General features: G+C 53.0%; 6 protein-coding genes across 6 annotated transcripts; 2 read left to right on the top strand and 4 right to left on the bottom strand.

Annotated features, from left to right (window-relative positions):
• Positions 1 to 2,332: 2,332 nt before the first annotated feature.
• On the bottom strand, positions 2,333 to 3,986 carry PtrM4_066470 (GlcD, FAD-FMN-containing dehydrogenase; the record flags this gene model as incomplete). The annotated part of the gene is made up of 2 exons (XM_001933353.2): positions 2,333 to 3,754; positions 3,804 to 3,986. The coding sequence occupies 2 exons, from the start codon at positions 3,984 to 3,986 to the stop codon at positions 2,333 to 2,335; spliced, it is 1,605 nt and encodes a 534-aa protein (XP_001933388.2).
• A 931-nt stretch (positions 3,987 to 4,917) lies between these two features.
• PtrM4_066460 (HRDC multi-domain protein) lies at positions 4,918 to 6,499 on the top strand (the record flags this gene model as incomplete). Its single annotated transcript, XM_001933352.2, has 3 exons — positions 4,918 to 5,596; positions 5,654 to 6,042; positions 6,134 to 6,499. The coding sequence occupies 3 exons, from the start codon at positions 4,918 to 4,920 to the stop codon at positions 6,497 to 6,499; spliced, it is 1,434 nt and encodes a 477-aa protein (XP_001933387.2).
• Positions 6,500 to 7,050: 551 nt separating this feature from the next.
• On the bottom strand, positions 7,051 to 9,132 carry PtrM4_066450 (Trichoplein multi-domain protein; the record flags this gene model as incomplete). Its single annotated transcript, XM_001933351.2, has 1 exon — positions 7,051 to 9,132. One exon carries the CDS (start codon positions 9,130 to 9,132, stop codon positions 7,051 to 7,053), a length of 2,082 nt encoding a protein of 693 aa, XP_001933386.2.
• Positions 9,133 to 12,821: 3,689 nt separating this feature from the next.
• Positions 12,822 to 14,906, bottom strand: PtrM4_066440 (mitochondrial 37S ribosomal bS1m domain-containing protein; the record flags this gene model as incomplete). Its single annotated transcript, XM_001933350.1, has 1 exon — positions 12,822 to 14,906. One exon carries the CDS (start codon positions 14,904 to 14,906, stop codon positions 12,822 to 12,824), a length of 2,085 nt encoding a protein of 694 aa, XP_001933385.1.
• A 458-nt stretch (positions 14,907 to 15,364) lies between these two features.
• Positions 15,365 to 16,267, bottom strand: PtrM4_066430 (RPAP2-Rtr1 domain containing protein; the record flags this gene model as incomplete). Its single annotated transcript, XM_001933349.1, has 1 exon — positions 15,365 to 16,267. One exon carries the CDS (start codon positions 16,265 to 16,267, stop codon positions 15,365 to 15,367), a length of 903 nt encoding a protein of 300 aa, XP_001933384.1.
• A 379-nt stretch (positions 16,268 to 16,646) lies between these two features.
• On the top strand, positions 16,647 to 20,419 carry PtrM4_066420 (Periplasmic protein TonB; the record flags this gene model as incomplete). Its single annotated transcript, XM_066105728.1, has 4 exons — positions 16,647 to 17,780; positions 17,958 to 18,459; positions 18,522 to 18,554; positions 18,603 to 20,419. 4 exons carry the CDS (start codon positions 16,647 to 16,649, stop codon positions 20,417 to 20,419), a joined length of 3,486 nt encoding a protein of 1,161 aa, XP_065964355.1.
• Between the last annotated feature and the right edge of the window lie 287 nt (positions 20,420 to 20,706).

The following is a 20,706-nucleotide window of genomic DNA, read 5'->3' as shown; positions in this document are numbered from 1 at the left end:
TGCGAGAGCATTTTATTGATTCTGATGTATGATGTTGCATCCACGCCATGTACTGGGTGTGTTTGTAGCCAGTCTCCCTTCTGCCATGATTTAACCCAGTTGGCATTCTACTACCAAAAACACGTCTCACTGCAGATGTTCGTTTCACACTGATAATAACCATGACATGATTATACAGCTCGCCCTCTTGCTACCCCCATTGTGTCGTCCCGTTCGTTGGTCGCGAGCCGCTTAAGTGCAGCTGATTCCCGCGTTTGCAAACATTCGTCGAATCTCGTCCGTGCTTTTTGACTTACGGCCACGAGTATTGTTGCCCAGCCAAGGTTGCGTTTGCAAGTGCAATTCAGCCCTGCGTCGAGGTTGATCGTCGGTATTGGCGGAATGCGTGATCTCAGTTCGAACGAGCATCGGGTTACTCACATCATCGCCCTGAGCGACAGCCTTCCCATGCGGTGGACGTACTCCCTACTGAGAGTTCAGGGATTAGATGTATTGAAGATGAATGCATCTGCGTACGACGATCTCGTCCGTACCGAGTTTTGGACATGAGAGTTGTCAAGCTAGGGCTGCACATGAATAGCTGTATTAAACACAACGGAAATAATCATTTCTTTAGCTAACACTTATTATTGCAACGCATGCCTCTGCCACCAATATCCTCCTGTTGCCTCACACAGTCCCATCAAATTTGCAATATTTACAAGTACAGGTGTCTTGATGTTGCAGTAAGGCCCTTCGTGAATATTCCAGTTCGGGAATGGTGCATATGAAATAGCACCGGATAGCCAGATACACCACGCCAATCACAGGTCTTCTAAACCGTAGCAAGATACCGTGTTCCATTAGATCAACAGTTCCTTATCATGCCTTAGTGCCCTCTACACTACTTTTTCCACCTTAACCAATGACAAATACCTCATCTGGGCCCTGCCTCGCTGCCTCCCGCTCGTGAGGCTTCATCAAATGAGGAATGAAAGAAAGGCCACAGAAATCGGCAGGTCTTTCGCCATAAAAATCACTGTCCTTGTCTGTTGGTTCTGGCCAACGCACATATAAAGCATCAGCCCCGTAGACGGAGCATACTTTGTCTCCAGGCTTGCATCCTGGCGTGGCAATCCCAACGCGACCACTAATAGTGCTGATCAAAGAGTGACCAGTGAGGAACATTAGCCTACTTGCCAGAAGAGTGACAAGAAATTGCAGCTTAGGGGGGAGAACAGGCGTTTGCTCTTCACGTGATACCCACCTACCCACGAACTCTCTCCAACCAAGTACCAAGCCTTCTTCTATGTTCATCCTAGTCCTAGTATCTAGTAAGATACACATCAGAAAGTCTCTGGCGAGAAATTTGCCCATCTTACTTTCGTCCCTGACTAGACTATTCGCTAGATCAATTGTACGAGAGTAGAAATGCAAAACTACCTTGTGCAGAGGGCCGCGCTTGTTATCCGTGTCATGAATGTAACTTTGAGCATCGAACAGCCTAGGGTCTTCTATGACTTCCGCTACTATACCCAAAGTCATACCGGAAAATCGTAGATAATCGTCATCTGGAGAAAACCGCGGGGGCATCTGGGAACCAGGTCACGCGCGTAGTTTAATATCTCGACTGGTTCCCGCAGTTTCCTTTTCTTTTTCTGCCATCTCTTCTTCTAGAATGCCTTTCTAATGATCTCTCAACGGATCATTACAGTCATTCTTCAAGATGAATGTATGTGCCGAAGTACCTGAAAAGCTGGGATACCAGCTAGGAGGCGATGGCGGTTTAGGTTCGATCGTGCGAGGCATATTCGAGCATCTCATGAACGATCGGTGTAACGAGAACTTGGCCTTCGTTGCAAGTTATGCTCACCGAGGCTTCTGCCTTTCCCCAAACGTAGCATATGGCGTCATATTGAATGATGTTTTCGAGGTCATGGGGCTCAACGCGTAGTAACAGCGTGCCATCAGTCGATCCTATGGTAAGAAGACGTATTTCGTCGGATGCGAGTGCCTGTTCTCTGTACGGCGAGTTTTTGGGAGCAGTATGTTTGAAATTCATTGCATCAGGATAGTTATCGTTCGGTGTATTTAAAGAAGAATATTTGAGAAGGTTTCACCTCGGACGTAGTGATGGAAGATGCAATAAAGTCGACAAGAAGGTGGGGTAGATGACGTCTCATGTGGTTATGCGACACAGTTTTGGGGCCGAAATCCCCGCTCAAGTCCTCAGGATACATGTAAAGACTGTGATGTTCCTATCCTAACTTTCACAGACTTGACTAGGTTCTTAGTAGTACGACTGGTGGTATTGATGCCATGATTGTACGTCTAACTTCGCCTCAAAGGCCTCCTATGGCCAGATGGGATTAGGTGGCCCATGTAGCTTGAAGTAGCCCGGCTGCAACTTCTGAAACACTTCAGTAGGATCATACTTGAGTGCAATGCGCCTCAACTTCTCTGCGTTCTTTCCGTAGCTTGAGATAACGTCCTGAAACGGACTAGCATAGTTCATGTAGACGTAGTCAATGGCCAAGTCTCTCCGTTTCGCTTCCGCTTGCATCGTTTTGACTATCTTGGCGTGTGACTTTAACACCAACTCATCATCCTTGATGTTGGTCCAGCGAGTATTCAGCGAGCAGAGAAGGATGGGTCCATCGGAGGGTGATAGACCGAGTGCATTCCCGCCATTCTTCTGCATCTGCTCGAGTTGCGGGACGGTGATGACTTGAAATACATTCACTGGTAGAATATCTGCGACATCTCGCAACTTTTCAAATTCTTCAAACCCCACATCCGCTATGAACTTGACCATATCTCGATCCAGCTTGCATGATATAGTCCAGAATGTCTGTCGAAAGCCTTTCGGATTCGAACTCTCGATCTTCAGCGTGAAATGGGCAAGAGTATCGATCTTTCGGCCGTCTGAAATAGCTGGAATATTGCGGTACTCTTCGTAGATTGGAGGGTCCAATATGGGGTCCGTATATACGAGTTCGGCCAACATCAGCCTGGTGTTGGAGGAAGCAATCAATCCAGCGGCCATATAGTACGCAGCCTTGGTATCGACTGCAGCATTCCTGCCCAGATTGACAAAAGCATCAATTGCTGCAGGAAAACTGGACTCGGCGAACCTTCTTGTTCCGCCAAGCATCATCCCATAAGGAAAGGTTTCGAGGTTGAACTTGGTAACGATACCAAAGTTGTTGCCTCCGCCTCTTAACGCCCAATATAGATCTGGAAACTCAGTGGGGGTCGCTGTCACGATGCGACCCGAAGCAACAACGACCTCATATGAGGCGACGTTGTCACACGCCCAACCCTGTTGATTTGCGATCCATGAAATGCCCCCACCGGTAACCAGGCCTCCGATACCGATGTCACCGACGCGGCCGCCTGCTACGGTAAGATTGTCCTTTGCCAAGGTCTTATAGATGTCAAACCAGAGGTTTCCAGGTTGTATCGAAGCGATTTTCTTGTCTTTGGAGAGAGTAAGCTGCTTCATTCGTTCGAAAAGAATCGTGATACCGCCGTCAATACTTGATGCACCTGCAAATGCCGCATGACCTCCGCTTCGTACTGCAAATGGGCATTGGGTAAGACGCGAAAGAAGTATCAAAGACGACACATCAAGGGCTTCCTCGGGTCTGAAGATGCAGATCGGCTTTGCGTCCCGCTGCTGGACCGCATAGAAGTAGTTTATTGCCGCACTGTACGAAAGCGTTTCCCGATCTTCAACCTTATTACTACCAAAGATACGTTTGAGGACTTGACACTATGTATGGTATAAGCAGAGATGTACGTTGTGCTTGAAGCGTGCTTACCGAACAAAAGCATGTGGAGGACTTTGTGGATCTGTTTGCCAGTTCCGGAATGGTCGAAATATCCACGCCGTTCACCAGTAGTGCCTCTGCGACGTCAATGTCGGGTGTCTCGAATGTTTTTTGTGCCAGTAGGCCTGTTGATAGGAGGATAGTGCAGGCAATTGTCGGTGCCCACATTTTCATAGTGCACGACTCTGCTCGTGAAGTAACGAAGCGCGAAACCCCGGAGTTTGTGACCTGGGATGTAAATGAAGAGTGTTCCGACTTGTGAAGGGTATCAGAAGATGTTTTGGAAGGTGGGGTCAATTTTAAGCAAACTTTGTGGGGACTGTCAGCTCTTGTATGTATGTTGCGGTACTAAGTATAATGGGGGTGGTAGTAACGCCGATGCCCTGTAAGTAAGACCGGTCAACGTCACCCTGCTCGGATGTGGAGCATGATCTCCCACTGCGATATGTAGTTGTTCTATAAGACCAGTACACTTACACAAGGAAAGTTCATCCTGTTCACTCGGGACTAGTGGCTATGTGACGTTCACAACCCAAACCTTAACTTACAGGACATATCTTGTCACAAAAGCTTATCTATATCTCGAGATACCAGCGTTACCACGGCTGAGAATTCTCTTCGATCGTGGATTTGGCCTTACCACAAAAGATGACCCCTCAAGTGTTTTAACGTTAGCTTTTATGCGTCGATCTCGAATGCCCTTGTACGCTAGTACGTATCGTCAGCCTTCCGACGATGCCGGCTGGCATCGCGGGGCTCGACGTGGTCGACATAGAGAAGGTATGCCAGTGAACGTAGAAATGTCGAAGATGTAGGGCCATTTTTTTTTAGCAACGAACATGCTCCGTCCATCTCTATACCGGCAGGCGGTATGGCACCGCTCGACGTTGTGCATGCGGGCTGAAAGAACGATGCCCAAAGGGAAAGGCGGATATCGCCCGAGCTCAAGGGTCCCGAGGTCGTGCTGCGGGCCGAAAGACGGCCAAGCCAGGGACCTCGACGCTAGTACAAAACCAGGGGTAACTATTCAGCCCACTTGGAACCCCTTCATCTCATATTTGCTGCAGTGTTCTCCATCCCATCCACAACTCCCTAACATCTCGCAATGGCGACATTAACACCCGCTGTGGAACCCCAATGGCCATGCTCGTTCAGACTTCCAGAAAATCAGGATCCTAACAGACGAACATTCAGTCCAAGGCTCTTCCGAGGACCCGATAACCAGCCCCCGCAGGAGTTCTACAGCGACAACTATGACGACTCCGAAAAACTGGCAAGCATGTTTCTCAACGAAAGCGTCTTGGGATTCGATATGCAATGGATCTATCCAGAACGCAAGAATAATATCCCGTTACAAGAGGCAGTGTCAGTCATCGGGGTCGCGACTGAAAGCAAGATAGCCGTCTTCCACATTGGCCGGCATCTCGGGAAAAGAGCTAGCGAAGTTCTGGCGCCCTCACTGCGCAAGATCATTGAGAATCGGGACATAGTGAAGACTGGCTATTCCATAATAGGCGATCTCGCTAGATTGCGCAAACACTTCGGTCTCCAGCCTAGGGGTGCTATGGAGCTCAGCTACCTTAATGTGTTGATTAACGAAGAAAGAATGAATTTCAAGACATATTATACGAAAGGAGGTATGGGGGGACTCGTGAATGAGCATTTCCATGGCTACACTTTGATCAAAGACTCAGGACAGCGCAAGGACTGGCTCTCGCCCATGACAGCCAACATGAAATCGTACGCGGCAGCCGACCCATATGCGGGAATTATGCTCTACTATCGTATGAATGCGAAGTGACTGAAAATACGCCCTTGTCCACCACTACCAGCCTATTCAGAAGACTATTACACATTTGAAGAGTTTTTGAAGAAAGGATTCCTAGATGCTCGTGAGCTTCGACTACAGCCCCTCCACCCAGGTGGGAATAACCCAGAGGCCAAATGGTTCTTCTCTATGGCAGAGGATCACAACGTGCCGAAGAACCTCGATCCAGTATCCAAAAATTTGTACAAGCTCCTGCTCGATGGGCGCGACAAGCTAGCTAACCATGAGGGTTTGCACCCCCGTGAGATGATCATTGATTGCGCACTCCGCACCATGGCTTTGACTCGCCCCCAAACCGCCATCGATTGCGAGAAACTGCGAGGCTTGAACGACGACATGCGCAAGGATCTGGCCGAATACTTCAGCCAAATTATTACAAAGTTCGAGCGAGAGCTACAAAAGGTGAGCCGCCTTGTGTTGCCTTTCCAAAGAACATAAATAATGTGTGTGTGTGTGTGTGTGTGTGTATCAGAAACGGGAACACGTAAAGCAGGAGCGTATAAAGGCGGCGCAACAGGAAACAGCACAACCACCACAAGAGCCAGGAACCCCCAACCCATCCACTCCTTCGTCGGAGCCGGACGCCGCCATAATAAAAGAGGAAGATTCAGAGGGCGGTGCGACAGATGAAGCCCCAGCCCCCGCTGCCGTGCCGGCCATGCACACTGGTCTCACGTTCAACATGGCGGACACCGCTCTCGACGGAGACGTCGCCGAGGGTGCCGGCAAAGAGATCAAAGTTGAGCCTGTAGAACCCACGGAGGAGAACAAGAAGTGGAAACGCATGCGTGACCAGGGGCTCGAGGAGGGAGGTAAGAAGAAAGAGCCCCGGAGGTCGACCAGAAAGAGATCGGGATGATTGAGGGATTGGCGTTAATTTATTTTTTGGGAGTTCGGATCTGGGATTTTCAGTGGATCTTTTCGTACTTTGAGAAAGAAGGAAAGGCAAGATAGGGTACCAGACCTGAGCATTGGGCTCGATAGGTAGTAGATTTTGCTAAGACCCTATGCCACCGAATATATCACGTGACCTTGTCTTAGCACACGGCGTACATACATACTTACACGCCTAGGTGACACAGGAAAACCACAGAGGATACAATAGCGAGCAAAGCCAAGTAGCCAAACATCAAGATTACCACGAAGAGAGCATGAAATGTACAAAGTGTATCATAAACATCCTTGTTGTTAAAACCTACATAGCTATATGACTACATAACTCCTCGTAACATCCAACATAACACGTACAGGGGTATATATTTCTATAACAAAGACCATCGATCGTACCAAGTGCAACCAAGCAGCCATATGAAGGGTATAAAACGAGCAAAAGCCATGAACCGAAACATCAAACAGTAACATACAACTAGAAAACATCGCGATGGAAAGAATCAACAGATAAAGAAAAAACTAATGCTTCTTCTTCGTCCCCTTGGACGTCGAGCTCCTTCGACTCAACCCCGTCCTCGTCGTATAAGCCGGCGCAAGGTCCTCAGGACTATCAGACCCAGTATCAAATGCATCCGCATACACGGGACCCTGTCTAGCAGACGGACGAGTCGGTTCGCGAGGCTGGATAGTTTGGTAGCGAGCTTCATTTGTCGGACGTGGTGGTGGCGCGATAGGAAGCGAGTTTTCCACTGTGCGCAGATCCCAGGGGTCCTGTGCGAGCGACGGTGACATTGCTGACGTGTGCGCGAAGGGATTTTCGGCAGGGGTACGGGGAGGCTGTGCGGCGAAGGGGTTGTCTTGGGAGAAGGAGGGGCGGCGAGATGAGGATGGGGGCCGGGTAGTGGGTTGCTGGAAGTTTGACGGGAAGGAGAGTGGGGGCGGGGCTTTTGTTCTTGAGCTGGGGGCCCGGGTGGAGTAGGGGGTTTCGGGTACTTGGGTGCTAAGATTAGGGGATGTCTGCTGGGAGATGCTCGTACGACGCTTGCTGTTTGATCGGGTCATACCAGATGGGCGGGTAACACTGTCGTGGCGGGTGACGGAGCCTCTTCGCCCCATTCCAGAGCGAGGGTCGTAGTAAGCTGGCGTTTCTTGTTGGAGTTTGACAGCTGCCAGTCTCTCCTCGCGCTCACGCTCCTCTGCGGCTTGCTTCTCAGCCTGCATCTGGATGTTCTCGGCTTCAAGAAGACGGCGCTTTTCTGCCATCATCTCAGGAGTCATGGAAGAGCTTGACATTCGGCGCGTGCCCGATGGTCGCTTGTTGAAGACATCACTCGTTGGAGGCTTGGATTTTTCCTTCTTGCGATCTCTTGCCATCTTGTCATCCCGTTCCTTCTTCTCTTGTGCTAGGCGTTCCCGTTCATGCTCTTCGTGCTTGCGTCGTCGAGCTTCCTCCCGTGCTGCGGCTCGCTCTCTCTCTTTCTCAGCTTGAAGCCTTTCCATCTCTTTGGCGGCGCGAGCCTCCTCGCGTGCGGTGGCTCGCTCTTTTTCCTTCTCAGCTTGCAGTCGCTCTGCTCTCTCCTGTGTGCGAGCTGCTGGACGACCTAGTTCAAATCGCACCTGCTTAATGTTGTCTTCTTGCGCAATGTTCTCAGCCAACTGTCGGTCCAACTCTTCTTGACGACGTTGGTCTTCGCTCTTCTTCTTGCGTCGCTCGTCGCTGACTTTGGGGCGGCGGGTGGGGTCAGATGCCCCTGAACTAGCGTGAGACGAACCAGATCGATCTGCCAAGTCATCATCAAATGGACGAAGACCTTCCGGCCCATATGGATCATCGGAAAAGACACGTGGAGTGACCCTGGTGGTCTGACGTAAACCCGAGGAATCTCCAGCACGACGGCGAGATGGGGAAGGGGGAGCAGCAGCAGTAGGTGGGTTGTGGATTATCGTCGGGGGGTATCTTGTACGCTGGCGAGGAGTCGGTGGATCATAGTCAAGTTCAGGGTCGGAGGTGACATATAGTGACGGCGTCTGACTAGAGGAGGCCGACGGGGTTGGCCGATGATGATAGCCATGGGATGCGGTGGGAGTCGCGATGTAGCTGTTTGGCTGACTAAAGGCGGACGGTGGAGGCAATGTAGCCTCCGGGAACCCGGTCCGATAGATGTACGAAGACTCAGAGCCCGGAGAATCAATGGCTGCATCATTGGACCCGAGGGAACCAAGTGAGGTCCGGTTGTATGTATTGGAAGAAACTGAGACGGAAGGATACTTCTTGCCTTTATCCTTCTTTGCTCCGAATTCAATGACAATCTCCGGTTTGATAGTCCTCTGGCCGTCACGAGTGGATGGGCGACTACCACTACCAGATGGACGACGTTGTTGCACCAGATATGTACCAGAGCTTGTAGGAGTTGGCGGGTTTATTGGTGAGGGAGTGTTGTCACGGGAGAAGGATTCTCTCCTATGGCTCGACCATTTAGTCGTCCTTGTGGCATCAGGGCATGTCCTGTCACTGCGCTCTTTGCTGCACGGGTAATGGACATCATAACTGGTCCGCACTCCATCGCGGCCCATGTAGATACGCTCCTCGATTCGACACATGGTGGTAGCGTGGAATTGGCAGGGTTGAAATTGAAAGTCCTTGATATATCAATGGTCCAAGTCTCCTTGTCGCAACCCCTGCAACGGTTGGACTGGAGGCTTTGAGAAGATGAGCTTGTCCGAAGTGGAATAGTGTCGGCAATGGACGAAATTGGTTGTGCCGGCAGTGACAAGAATGTTGGAGTGGGTTGGTTGAAGGTACGGTTGAAGAAGAATCAGACCAGGAGGTATTGTGTTGGATGTCCTTTATTCCTTGGACGGCGGGGACGGCTGAAATAAGGGCGTAGGTGGCGGGCGGCGTGATTGTGAGCGGTGACAGATGGGGGAGTGTAGTCGTCACTTGAAGGAGGTGTGGACGAAAAGCGAAAGAGTCAGAGGGGCGGTATTGTAATTATAGACAGCAGAAGTGATGTGCCGAGGGATAGTGCAGGAGAGTATATGCAACTTGAGAAACCAAGTGCGCCCTACTGGGCGAGGGTACGTTCTTAAGTGCCAGGAGGCGCAGATTGTAGCCTGAAATGAGCGCAACAGGTGGACAAGGAAGGGGACTTAGCATCGAGTACCGAAACGGGTGTGCAGAAAAATTCACCATTGCTAGGCCGCAGCGAGGGGCAGAAGATAGTGCATGAACATGATCCGGGCGCCCTGGGGCCGTTTCTCCAGGCTGCGCAGCGGTGAATTGCACAGCCTGCCCCCCGAAAGACAGCGGCCAGCCCAAGTGGACCCTGACGGCGGCCTGTATTCTGTGCCTGAGGAAATTCAGGACGCCAAAATGGAGACAAAGCCGCTGCCATTGGGCGCAAGGCCGTCCTGTCGAGTCCGCAAGCCGGTTTACTCGTCCGCGCGGCCGCAAAATGTGTCTCAAACGCGATGGGCAGCAATGGTAAGCAGTCGGTGCTCGAGCGCACCCGGCCATAACTAACAAACCCACCCACTTTCCTAAGCTCGGGTTTGGTGGGCACGCCTTGCGACGTGCACATTCATGTTGCAACGGGTACGTGCTGCTGCTGATGCCAGTGAATGAGTTCCGCACTGACTGTGTGGTCCTCAGCTGAGCGATGGAAGTTGGAAGACTGACGAATCGAGGTGGGGGCTATGCAGTCATTCCCGTACGGTGGTGGTGGTGGTGGTGGGCGTCCATGCCAGGCACCAGGAGCCGGGGATTTGCTGATCGGCGCCCAATGCCCGACCATATTATTCACTTTGCGTTGATGATGATATGGGTTGAGGGAAGTTTGCCAGCCGGCTCGACTGCTTTGGTGGGGCTTCACTGTACGACGGCCTGTACGACGGGCGCTAAAAGGATGCACCCACGCGAATAGTAGAACGCATCGTTCGCAGGCTGGCTTCATGCACCGCGCGGTGACATCGCAACATCGCGAGTATATTGCGCGGGCTTGAGTTTTTGCGCGCGATAGCACATGTCTGTCGCAAAGGATGCGCTAACAGCTGGGCGGCATCAATGTTTGTTGGGAGGCGAACTGCTGAGCATGTGAGCTCATAATGCCACCTTGTTGCCTTGAGCCATCCGAAGTCGGGAAAGAGCAGTCGGGACGCATCGTGCCTACCATCATCAATTCGCTCCTGTCAGCACCTTCCACACAGTATCGCGCCGTCCCTTAGCGCCGGCTCATGTTCTTGCACCCAAAGTAGGTCCGCAATCCGCCGTCCCCACTACCGAACCTCACTACTACAAATTTCCACCACCCTCAACTCCGAATGGCTGTATGCGATGAGTCTTGGTCAAAAGTTATTTCGACCTACCCCTGGTCCCCAGTCCTCCGATTGACCGTAGCTTCAGCCATCAGCCCTAGAAGGTGCGCAGACCAACTATACCGTTCTGCTCTTTTGGGTGTCGGGATTCTTGATTCCCAAATCAATTGCGCCTCTGGCGGAATCAAAACCCTGCTTTCAATCTGCGACACCGCTATTTGCGCTTCGCAGATGGGTCCCAAAGGGGATGGTGCTAGATTAGGCAGGCACGGCCACAACATTGAGCGGCTTCACGTATGCTTGTGTGACTCTTCCGACTGAACGCTCGTGACAAAGAGATGGAGTGATCAGAGATGGCTTCAGCGACGTACGTGGCCAGAGCGCCATCAGTACACCACTCCATGCATCCTTCTAGGCGCAAACTCGCCACTCTACACAAACTTCCAATGGATTCACACATGTTTCTACGCTACTATTAACATATCACTTCACCGTACTTTGACATCAACCAGCCCGGCTAATATCGACCCTCTACCGATGTTCCTGCTTGAGCCACAGCGCCTCGATGGCTTAAACTATAAGTAGTTTAAGGCGTACCAATTCTAGCACCACTCGTTATCACACAGCCACTCAGCCACACGTACGGCCACCCACACGCATTTCATCTGGCTTTTATCAGATTAACGAAGGCGCAAAGGCCCGACGGGCGGCTGGAGAACCGCTGCGAGCGTCAGACCCACTCAGTCCGGACCTTATACTAGCCACACGATATCAATAAATGTACGTCAGCTGCCGCAACACAGCTACTGTACGAGTGAACGACTTGAAAGGAGCGTGATGGTAAGAGCAGAATTTTCTGACAAGACCGTTGCTTCCATCATTGACCTTCGTACCCCTCATAACTCCGCAAATATCACACACCCGCACTTACCGCAACCCAACCCAACCTAGCCCAACCCGTGTCTTCGGGCCCAAACACACTAGTTTAGTGTATCTCTCTCCCTCCTACCCTACCTACATTCTTCCGCACACTTCCAAAATTCTACCTCGCTAACCCCACCACTTAAACATCAACGCTCACGTCTCTCACCCGCCGTGCCCCGAGACGCACCCCGCTTACCCTACCAGCTCAACCCCATCCCTCACATTCGGAATCACTCGTCTCACCCGCAATGCCCTGAGACATCGACCCCATTCTCCCATAAGCAATGCAGAAAACCCTTGCTACAGGGGTACATGGGAAGCTGAACAACGTCACCACCAACTTTGCCAAGACACAGTAGACTAGGCTACAACGTGTCTGGCCTACATGTAGTATAGCTTAGTCACGTGCCTCCGGGGGATATATACATGATGGAGTGGGGATGACAAAGCGGTGGCGGGTATAAATCTCCCCGAAGGGTTGTAGGTAGTTTATGGAGGAATCGTAGTCTGGAACCGGAATATATTGAGGCCTCACACATCCGCATCTAACACAAGAGAAGAGAGGATTATAGGAGGGTTTTGCACCGATTGGCTTTTCTGTGGTGGACATGTCTATGGCCTGTGGGGGATAGAGGGATATGTTCCGAGACCCTGATGATTGTCGATCATGTACACAACGGAGTCCCTCTATCACCAAAGGGTAACAACAAGCCTGGTAGGATTCAATAGCTGATACGTGATTTGAAATTAGCAGGCTTGGAGGAAAGTAAGACAGTATAGTAGGCATGGGTCGTGGCTCGACAAGGAACAGTAGATGTCCTTTAATGTATTCCACAGATTGACTGCCTTGTATCAACGCAACGGAGCTTTGCCATTACGATACATATTGTTCAGACCGTTATACTGGAAAACATCTGGTTTTCAGAGAGAAACATATATGCTCAGAAGTCTGAGAGAAAGGAGACTTTATCACATATTCCAATCGTGAATATTCATACAAACCACTATACTACAAGCATCCACATCTCTCCCCCTTCTCCATCACAACACCCCTACTCCCCCCTCAAAGCTTGCGACACGCCAGGAAACCCCGCTCCAGGCGACCCCCTCCCCTGACCTTCCGCCCTCAAAAACTGGTCCAACGCCGCCGCCTCCCCACTCATCGCATCCAACTCCTTAACCCCACTCCTGCCCATACTCCCCAAATCCCTCAGTGGATCACTCTCCAAGGGCTCTCTAACCGGGGGTCTATCATCCAACTCGCCCCTAGCGACCGCACCTTCAGGCCCGGTTGCTCTGGCAATCTTAACATGGATCCTACCATCATTACTCACACTAGCAAAGAGCGGGTGGACAAGAATCTTCTTGCCACCAGGCGTATCCACATCAATAGTCTCCACGTCTTTGGCGTTGTCCCCGAATCTAGCCCCGGGACGCGTGTCCGTGCTGCGGAACTGGTCGTTTGCAACGAAGCCGCCCACACCGAGGCGGGCGTAACTTTCATTCTTGTAAGCTGTGCGCCTGGCTTGAACGACACGGGCGGTGATGGGAGCGGGATTAGCCTGGGGACCGAGAATGGGGTGGTTTGCAATGTAAGATTTTGTGCGGAGGTAGCCCAGACCAGCGGACGGGTGGGTTGATAATGGTGCGCTTTCCTGGTCGAATATGTATGCGTCGATGTCGCGGGAAGCGGCGTCCCTGTGGAAGGCTTTGTGTTTGAATTTGATGGCGGGGAGTTTGAGGAAGGGGAGGATGAGTTTGCGGACGAGTTTCGAGGCTAGGGGATCGTTTGCGGTTTCCTTGCGGAGCGCTTTGATGCCAGCTTGGATCTGGGAGTCGGTGATGTGTCGCCATGTTTTCTCTTGGGTGGAGAGCCAGGCCTCGGCTTCTTGGGGGTCGAGTGGCATTCCTTCAGGACTGGTTTTGGTGGCAGCTTGGCGGCGGGATCTGTAAATTTCAGTCTTTACGTATTCGACTAGGTAGGCTTGGAATTCCTTCTTGCGTGCGGTGATTTGCTTGGATAGGTAAGTGGCGAAATCATCGGCGCCCATGCCGGGGAGCCACGGGCCGTCGTGCTTCCACCGTTTGGTGTTGTGCACGATGGGATCGACAGGTGGGCGCGTGAGGGGCGTGAAAGGAGTAGCGGCAAGTTCTTGTCGAAGGGCCCTCTTGGCTCCATCTTGCTCTCGTGCAAAGGCGGTGAAATCCAATAGCCAAGGCATGTTGGCGGGAGTCTGTTCTGCGAGTCTTGCCTCTTTCTCCCCCCATCGTCTCTGCAAGTCAGCCGCTGCTTTTCTCTCTAGTTCCTTGAAGGCGTTGGCCTCGGCAACCCTTCCTGGATGCTCAGGGTTCGTCAAGCCACGTGCCTTCCAGTCGGCCTCCTTCGTAGCCAATTCCGCATCCCAGCGCGTACGGAAAGCTCTTGACTCTGTCTCGTACAGTATCTTATGATGTTCGCGGAGCTGAGCCCTCCCCTCAGCCGCCTTCTTTTGCGTAGATTCAAAGTCTGTAAGTTGCTCACCCCACCCTTGACTCCTCCAACTCGCCTTCTTCTCCTCCCACTTGTCCTTCCACGTTGCATTGAAGACTTCCCACTGGGCCTTGGCGCGTTCAGACGGCATGTTCTTTTTAAGCGCCTTGAGGTACAGCCCCGCCTCATCCAGGCCCAAGTCAGTGTCATAACTCGTAGTGTCATCGCGAATCTCAAAAGCTCCGGATGGCGGGGTTCCACTCAAGTCCTGGTCTCGCATCTGCGTCATGCCTTTCATCACCGGCACACCCATCTCTTCCCACTTTTGCCTTGTCCGCACATGGTCGGCTGCAGAGTCGAAATCCGTGACATGCTCAATGGTATCCAATTGCGTGACCTTGAGCACCGGGTCGCTAACTTGCACAATATGACTCCTTGATGGAATCGGCCGCTTCAGACCCCAATCACCGCGTGCAAGCGAGGGCTTTGTTGTGGCAATGGCTTGGTGGGTCGGATAGGGCAGCGTCGCAGTGTCGGATTCTCTGATGACGCCCGCGCCGTAGCTCTCAGCAACGTGCGGCCGTGGGAGGGGATTTGGCAGTGAGAAAAGGCGGGAGTTTCGGAGCAGATTGGCTGTGGGCGAGAGCGATTGGCGGCTCAGAGACATGTTGGCGCTGCGACAGCCGCGTGCTGGCGTTAATGGCGGCTGAGTCGTGATTTCCGTGTGGGAGCAAATGTCGAGATGGATTTGCGGATGGTCTGTGCTCACCTCCGCGGATTCTGATGCATGAGATGAGATGTGACATTGACTTTTGAGATTTTTTTCTACAATCATTTATAATATTTCCTTGAAACTTGCCAGTATCCTCAGTTCAATTGATTCTCCCACAATTCCCTAGATAACCGCAGTTTGCAGTACGTGGGCAGGACTTCCATGCATATGTCCCCAATCACATCTTCGCATCAAATAGATTGATGGTCCGCGACTTCCAGCCGTTTCACCGAGCTTGTTGTCCTGGGATGCAGTCTGTAGCTGATCAGGTCTCTCGCGAAGGTCTGGGGGTGCCAAGCAGCGGTTCTGGTGCATGGCTATCCGTGTAACAATGCCTCACAAATAGCATCGCCTCAGCCAGGTAGATGCTTGTCCCAGTCCTGCCCGTCATCTTCGTCGTCTTTATCGTCATCACTGTCTTTGTCTTTTCTGTTGATGCGAGGAACGTGGCCTTCGATAGCCATGGTGTGGTTGGATGCCTGTGCAAGCGATGGTGCCAGTGGTGGTGCGTTGGTAGATACACGCTCGACAATCTGATCTTGAATGAGGTCGCTATTTGCCTTGGTGGCCTGGCCTGGCTTCTCTCCACGCTCGAGAGCTAGATGCGCAATGGCAGCTTCTTGCGCGGCCCAGGCGGCATTCATGTCCTCTTCTTCTGCATCTACCTTGGTCGCGCTTTCCTGCTTGGGACGTAGGGGCAGGGCTAATCGATGCTCCTCGCTGTTTTCCACCATGAGCTCGATTTTTTCTCCGTATCCACACGAACGCAGCCACGCTGGCTCTTCATTGAGCTGCACTTTGACGTATAGCGCCCGCTTCGCGCAGTCGTCGGAGCACCACACCTCCAGCACCTTCCTATCCACAATTTGCACGCCGTCTTTGGTATCGATAAATTGCTTCTTTGCCGTCGACCGTGCCTTCTTCTTTGGACGTGAGCACAAGGCATAACCGCACTTGTCCGCGATATTGCGCTCTTCGATAAGCGCATCGTAGTCGGCGGGTTGAAATGGTATGACTGCTTTCTGAAAGAAAAGAGCATCATCGGGCGAGGGCCGTTTAGGGTCGGCATTTGGTGAAGTGGGAAAGTCCATCAGTATCATGACGGCCTCAAGCACCTCGGTCTCGACGCGTTTGCGGTCCTCAAGAACAGTAGCATGATGGCGTGCGACGGCGAGATGGCGCGGATTGACTGGCTTTCTGCCCGGCGGTGCGTCGGTAGAGACCGTCGTCTTCTTGAGTATCGACTTGGGCTGCATCGTCTATCTGTATGCGCGGCTGCGTCCGTGTTGGTGTAGGATCGTCGTTACTATGTGAAGGAAGTGGACCTGTTAGGCGCACGCCAAGCAGCGCCCAATGTTGCGCGGGGCTATGTTTGAGCTTCGTCACCATACCTCCAACGAGGCCTGCAGCAGCCCTCTTCTTTCTCCTACCACTTGCCCGGAGCACGACCTGCATGGCTGCAAGCAGTGAATGGTAGGCATCCATTTCTTCCGCGCTTTCCGCCCCGTCTTAGACTGACGACGCTCTCGCCGTAGCTAAACCCACCCCTCGCCGCGCACCACACCCACCAAGCTCCCCCCAATTTCCCGTAGCCTTAGCTCGTAGCGCACCTGAGCAGGGAATACAGCTGTCACCATGTACAAAGTAAAGGCTATCTACGACTACTCGTCTCCCCACGAGGATGACTTGGACTTCAAGGTCGGCCAGATCATCTCCGTAACCGAAGAGGAGGGCGACGATTGGTACGTGGGCGAATACACCGACGACAGCGGTATCAAGCGCGATGGTCTCTTCCCCAGGAACTTTGTCGAGCGATATGAGCCTGCGCCGCCTCCACGACCCAACCGAGCCTCACGACACAAGCCAATGGAGCAGCCGCCGGCACAGGAAGCCCCTCCTATGCCTCAGCTCTCGCCATCAGAGCCTGAGCCGGCACCCGCGCCGCGTCAGGAGCCTGAGGCACCAAAACCTCAGCCGCCTCCAATAGAGGTGCCGGCCGCCGCCAAATCAACTCCGCTGCCCATGTCGCCCATCTCTCCACCGTCGGCGTCTAGTGCCCGAGCCCAAGAAGCCCTCCATGGCCAGTCCGAGTCCCCCAAACCGGCACCGCCCGCGAAGAAGGTCCCACCGCCTGTCGCCTCCAAGTCCAATGCCTTTCGGGACCGCATTGCTGCCTTCAATGCCCCGGCTGCTGCGCCAATTCAGCCCTTTAAGCCTTCTGGTCCCCCAACCAACTTTATCAAGAAGCCGTTCGTCGCTCCCCCACCAAGTCGGAATGCATACATACCTCCTACGCGAGAGACTCCGCCTATCAAGACGTACCGCCGCGAGGAAGACCCAGAAATTGCAGCACGTCAGGCACAAGACCAGAATGATGCGGAGCGTGCTGGACTTGCCCAAGGCGGCCCCAAGGATGAAGGCGAGGAGGAACAGCAGCCAAAAGTCAGCTTGAAAGAACGAATCGCCCTCCTACAGAAGCAGCAGCAGGAACAGGCCGAGAGAGCGGCTGCCATGCACAAAGAGAAGCCCAAGAGGCCCCCGGTGGCGAAGCGAACCCAGTCGCAAGACGCTCAAGCCGAAGACAGCGAGAATACTGACCTTGAACGCGTTGTCAGTGGAGCGTCCAAGAGCCGGCCATCAATGGACCAGACCCGCCCCCCACGGTCATCCCACGATATCAAATCTCCCAACCGCGAACTTCTCAGCGAGAACGATGCCGACCAATCAGGTGCTGGCGAGACTGAGGATGCTGGGGGAGAGTCCACCAGCGTCGAAGATGATGAGGAGCGACCAAAGAGCAGACATCCGCCTCCGCCTCCACCCCGGGCTGCTGCCGCTCCAGCACAGGAGCCGGACGTGGGCGATGAGCAGGACGTGGCTGAAGAAGAGGACGAGGAAGAGGACGAGATGGACGCCGAGACAAGACGGAAGCTAGAATTGCGGCAGCGCATGGCAAAAATGAGCGGCGGCATGGGTATGCCTGGCATGTTTGGGGGTCCTCCAATGGCGCCTCTTCCCCCGAAGAAAAAGAAGCCGATACTTGACAAGAAGCCAGAAGAAACCGAAGAGTACTCTTCTCCCCAGCAGCGAATTCCCATGTTCGGTCTGCCTGGTATGCCACCCGTCCGGAGTCCGGAACCAGCTGAGGACAGAACGCTTTATGTAGAGAAGGAGGAAGAGGTACCACAACCGGTCACTGCTTCTCATCCAGCCGAAGAGGTCCCTGATGTAGAGGATGTCGCATCATCGACAGTCCAGCCGACACCCACCAGCGAGCAACTTCCACCCGTTCCATCAGACAGTAAGTTCCTCATCCCTCGCAAGCCGATCCACTCTTTTGCGCATCCTACCCAAGACTGCCTGCAACTGCCATTTTCCGAAACACTGTGCAAGACGTACATAACGTACGACGCTGTGTCGGAATATGTCATGACTGTATGCGTGTCTAGTATGTGTGCTAGGAGCTGGTTCCCATGGTTTGTCTCGTGGCTTGTCGTTAACATTCTACAGGGCGTCCTGTACCTCCTCCAGTACCTTCAGCATGTGCGACAAACCACCTCCAAAATCTTGCCATCTGCTAACTGTGTGCAGCTCGACCTTTGCCTCCTCCCCAGGTCAAGTCTCCTGGCCCAGGATCTGAGTCAGGCGACGAATTGACAGATGGTCCTGATGTCAAAACGCCACCTGCCCCATTCTCACCTGCAACTGCAGCAAGGCGGGCTTCGTACTTTGCTACTGGCGAGCAACCCCACGACATGTCTGAGAGACGCGTACCACCCCTTCCATTAGCGGACCCTGCATCTCCACACGCAACTCGCCCTCCTCCACCCCCTCCACCGACACAGGCGCCTCCTTCTCGCCATGGAGAACTGCCGATAAGAAAGCTTGATCGAACGGAGGGCGAGACTGACTACGAAGGAGACTACGACACTGATATTGCGCCCGATGCTACTCATAAGGATGCTCTGAAATCGCATGCTAGGAGTTCCAGTCTCGAGGACAACGCAACAGACGAGCCAGCTTCGGCACGGTCGCCCACCATTCCTCACGGTATGCCGCCCCTACCTCCCACAGGGCCGCGAGCTGTACCACCACCACCCCCAGTGCCCAGCCGAACATCGACAGATGTTCCCCGTGGTGTACCTCCTCCCCCACCTGGGCCGCCACCTGCTCGCAGTATGCCAGTAGATGAGGATGATGACGACTATGATCCTTTCCGATATGTCGGTCCCCCAGGTGCAGCACCTGCAGCACCTAGGGCAGTACCGCCGCCACCCCAAAGTCAGCCTGCACCTCCGCAGAATCGGCCACCTCCGCCTCTACCCCCATCAATACCTCCTTTGCCGTCAAGGGAACCACCTCAGTCGGACGATGAAGACGATTTGTACTCGTCTCCGCCACGGAAGTCACATGATAAGCCACCTCCTCCACCTCAGGCTCCGCCGCATCAGCATGCACCCCCACCTCCTCCACATCTGAATGTGCCGCCCCCTCCGCCTCAAGAGAAGGCAGCCCCACCACGACCACAAGAGCGTCCTGTTTCAATGATGCCGACAATGGAGCAGCAGAATCGGGTGCTCTCGAACCGGAAGTCTCTTGACGTAAGTGCTATGATGGGCCGGGGGTCCATGGACCAGCTCCGTCCAGCTTCAAATCAAGACTTCATCGCAAGTGATATCGACCTGGGAATGGGGTCTCATTGGTGGACGCAGCCAAATCTACTCCCGCCGTCATTGCAAGGCCGCAAGGACGTACTTGTCGACATGAAGGAGTCACAGACTGGCAACACGATAGAGAAGATCATCAAGGTTCTCTATCTCGACTATTCGCAAACGGTCATATCAGCTCGTTTTGAGGCGAACAATGTCTCTGATGTAGAGTTTGAACAACGCAACGATCCGCCGCCTGCTCGTCAGCGTCCCGATCAGCTTGAGAGCGCCTACGAACAATTTGGTCGTCAGATCGCCAAGGCAATCGAGTCGAAGCAAAACACTGTAGTCGGTAACGGCACACCACACGGTCTCATTGAAGAACTTCTCAAGCCTCTCTTTGACGCATTACCCCCAGTCTCAACTCGCTCATTCGGCGCCCTCGTCTACGCAAACCTAGCAAATGCATCAACTCAATCTTACGACGAGATCCGCCCCGGTGACATCATCACCTTCCGTAATGCCAAGTTCCAAGGCAAGACCGGTCCCATGCATGCCCGATACGCCGTGGATGTCGGCAAGCCCGACCACGTTGGTGTCGTCGTCGAATGGGACGGCAGCAAGAAGAAGGTACGTGCCTGGGAACAAGGCCGCGAGCACAAGAAGGTCAAGCCTGAGAGCTTCAAGATGGGTGATTTACGATCTGGCGAGGTACGTGTGTGGCGTGTCATGAGTAAGAGCTGGGTTGGCTGGAATTGAACGTGAAGGTGCGGACTGGGCTGGGTCTGGGTATGGTTGGTCAGTGTGTTTGAATGGGTATGAGGATGGGTTGTAGGTTCGGTAGTAGAGGTCCGGGGAGGGATGGGAACTGTAATTAGTATGAATGAAGGAAGTCAAGTGTGTGTAAGTTGCCATTTGGTAGTCTTGTACTAGTTAGTGTATTGCATCATGGTGTGTTTGCTCAGGAAAGTGTGGTCTGTCATTGGGATCTGCTGCTGTTGCTATTCTCCCTACTGTAAGAGTATCTGTCACCATCTTTGGGGAAT

Source organism: Pyrenophora tritici-repentis, chromosome 2 (assembly GCF_003171515.1).
Source record: "Pyrenophora tritici-repentis strain M4 chromosome 2, whole genome shotgun sequence".
NCBI classification, from domain to species: domain Eukaryota; kingdom Fungi; phylum Ascomycota; class Dothideomycetes; order Pleosporales; family Pleosporaceae; genus Pyrenophora; species Pyrenophora tritici-repentis.
Note: the sequence above shows the minus strand (reverse complement) of the source record. Positions and strands in the feature narration are given on the sequence as shown.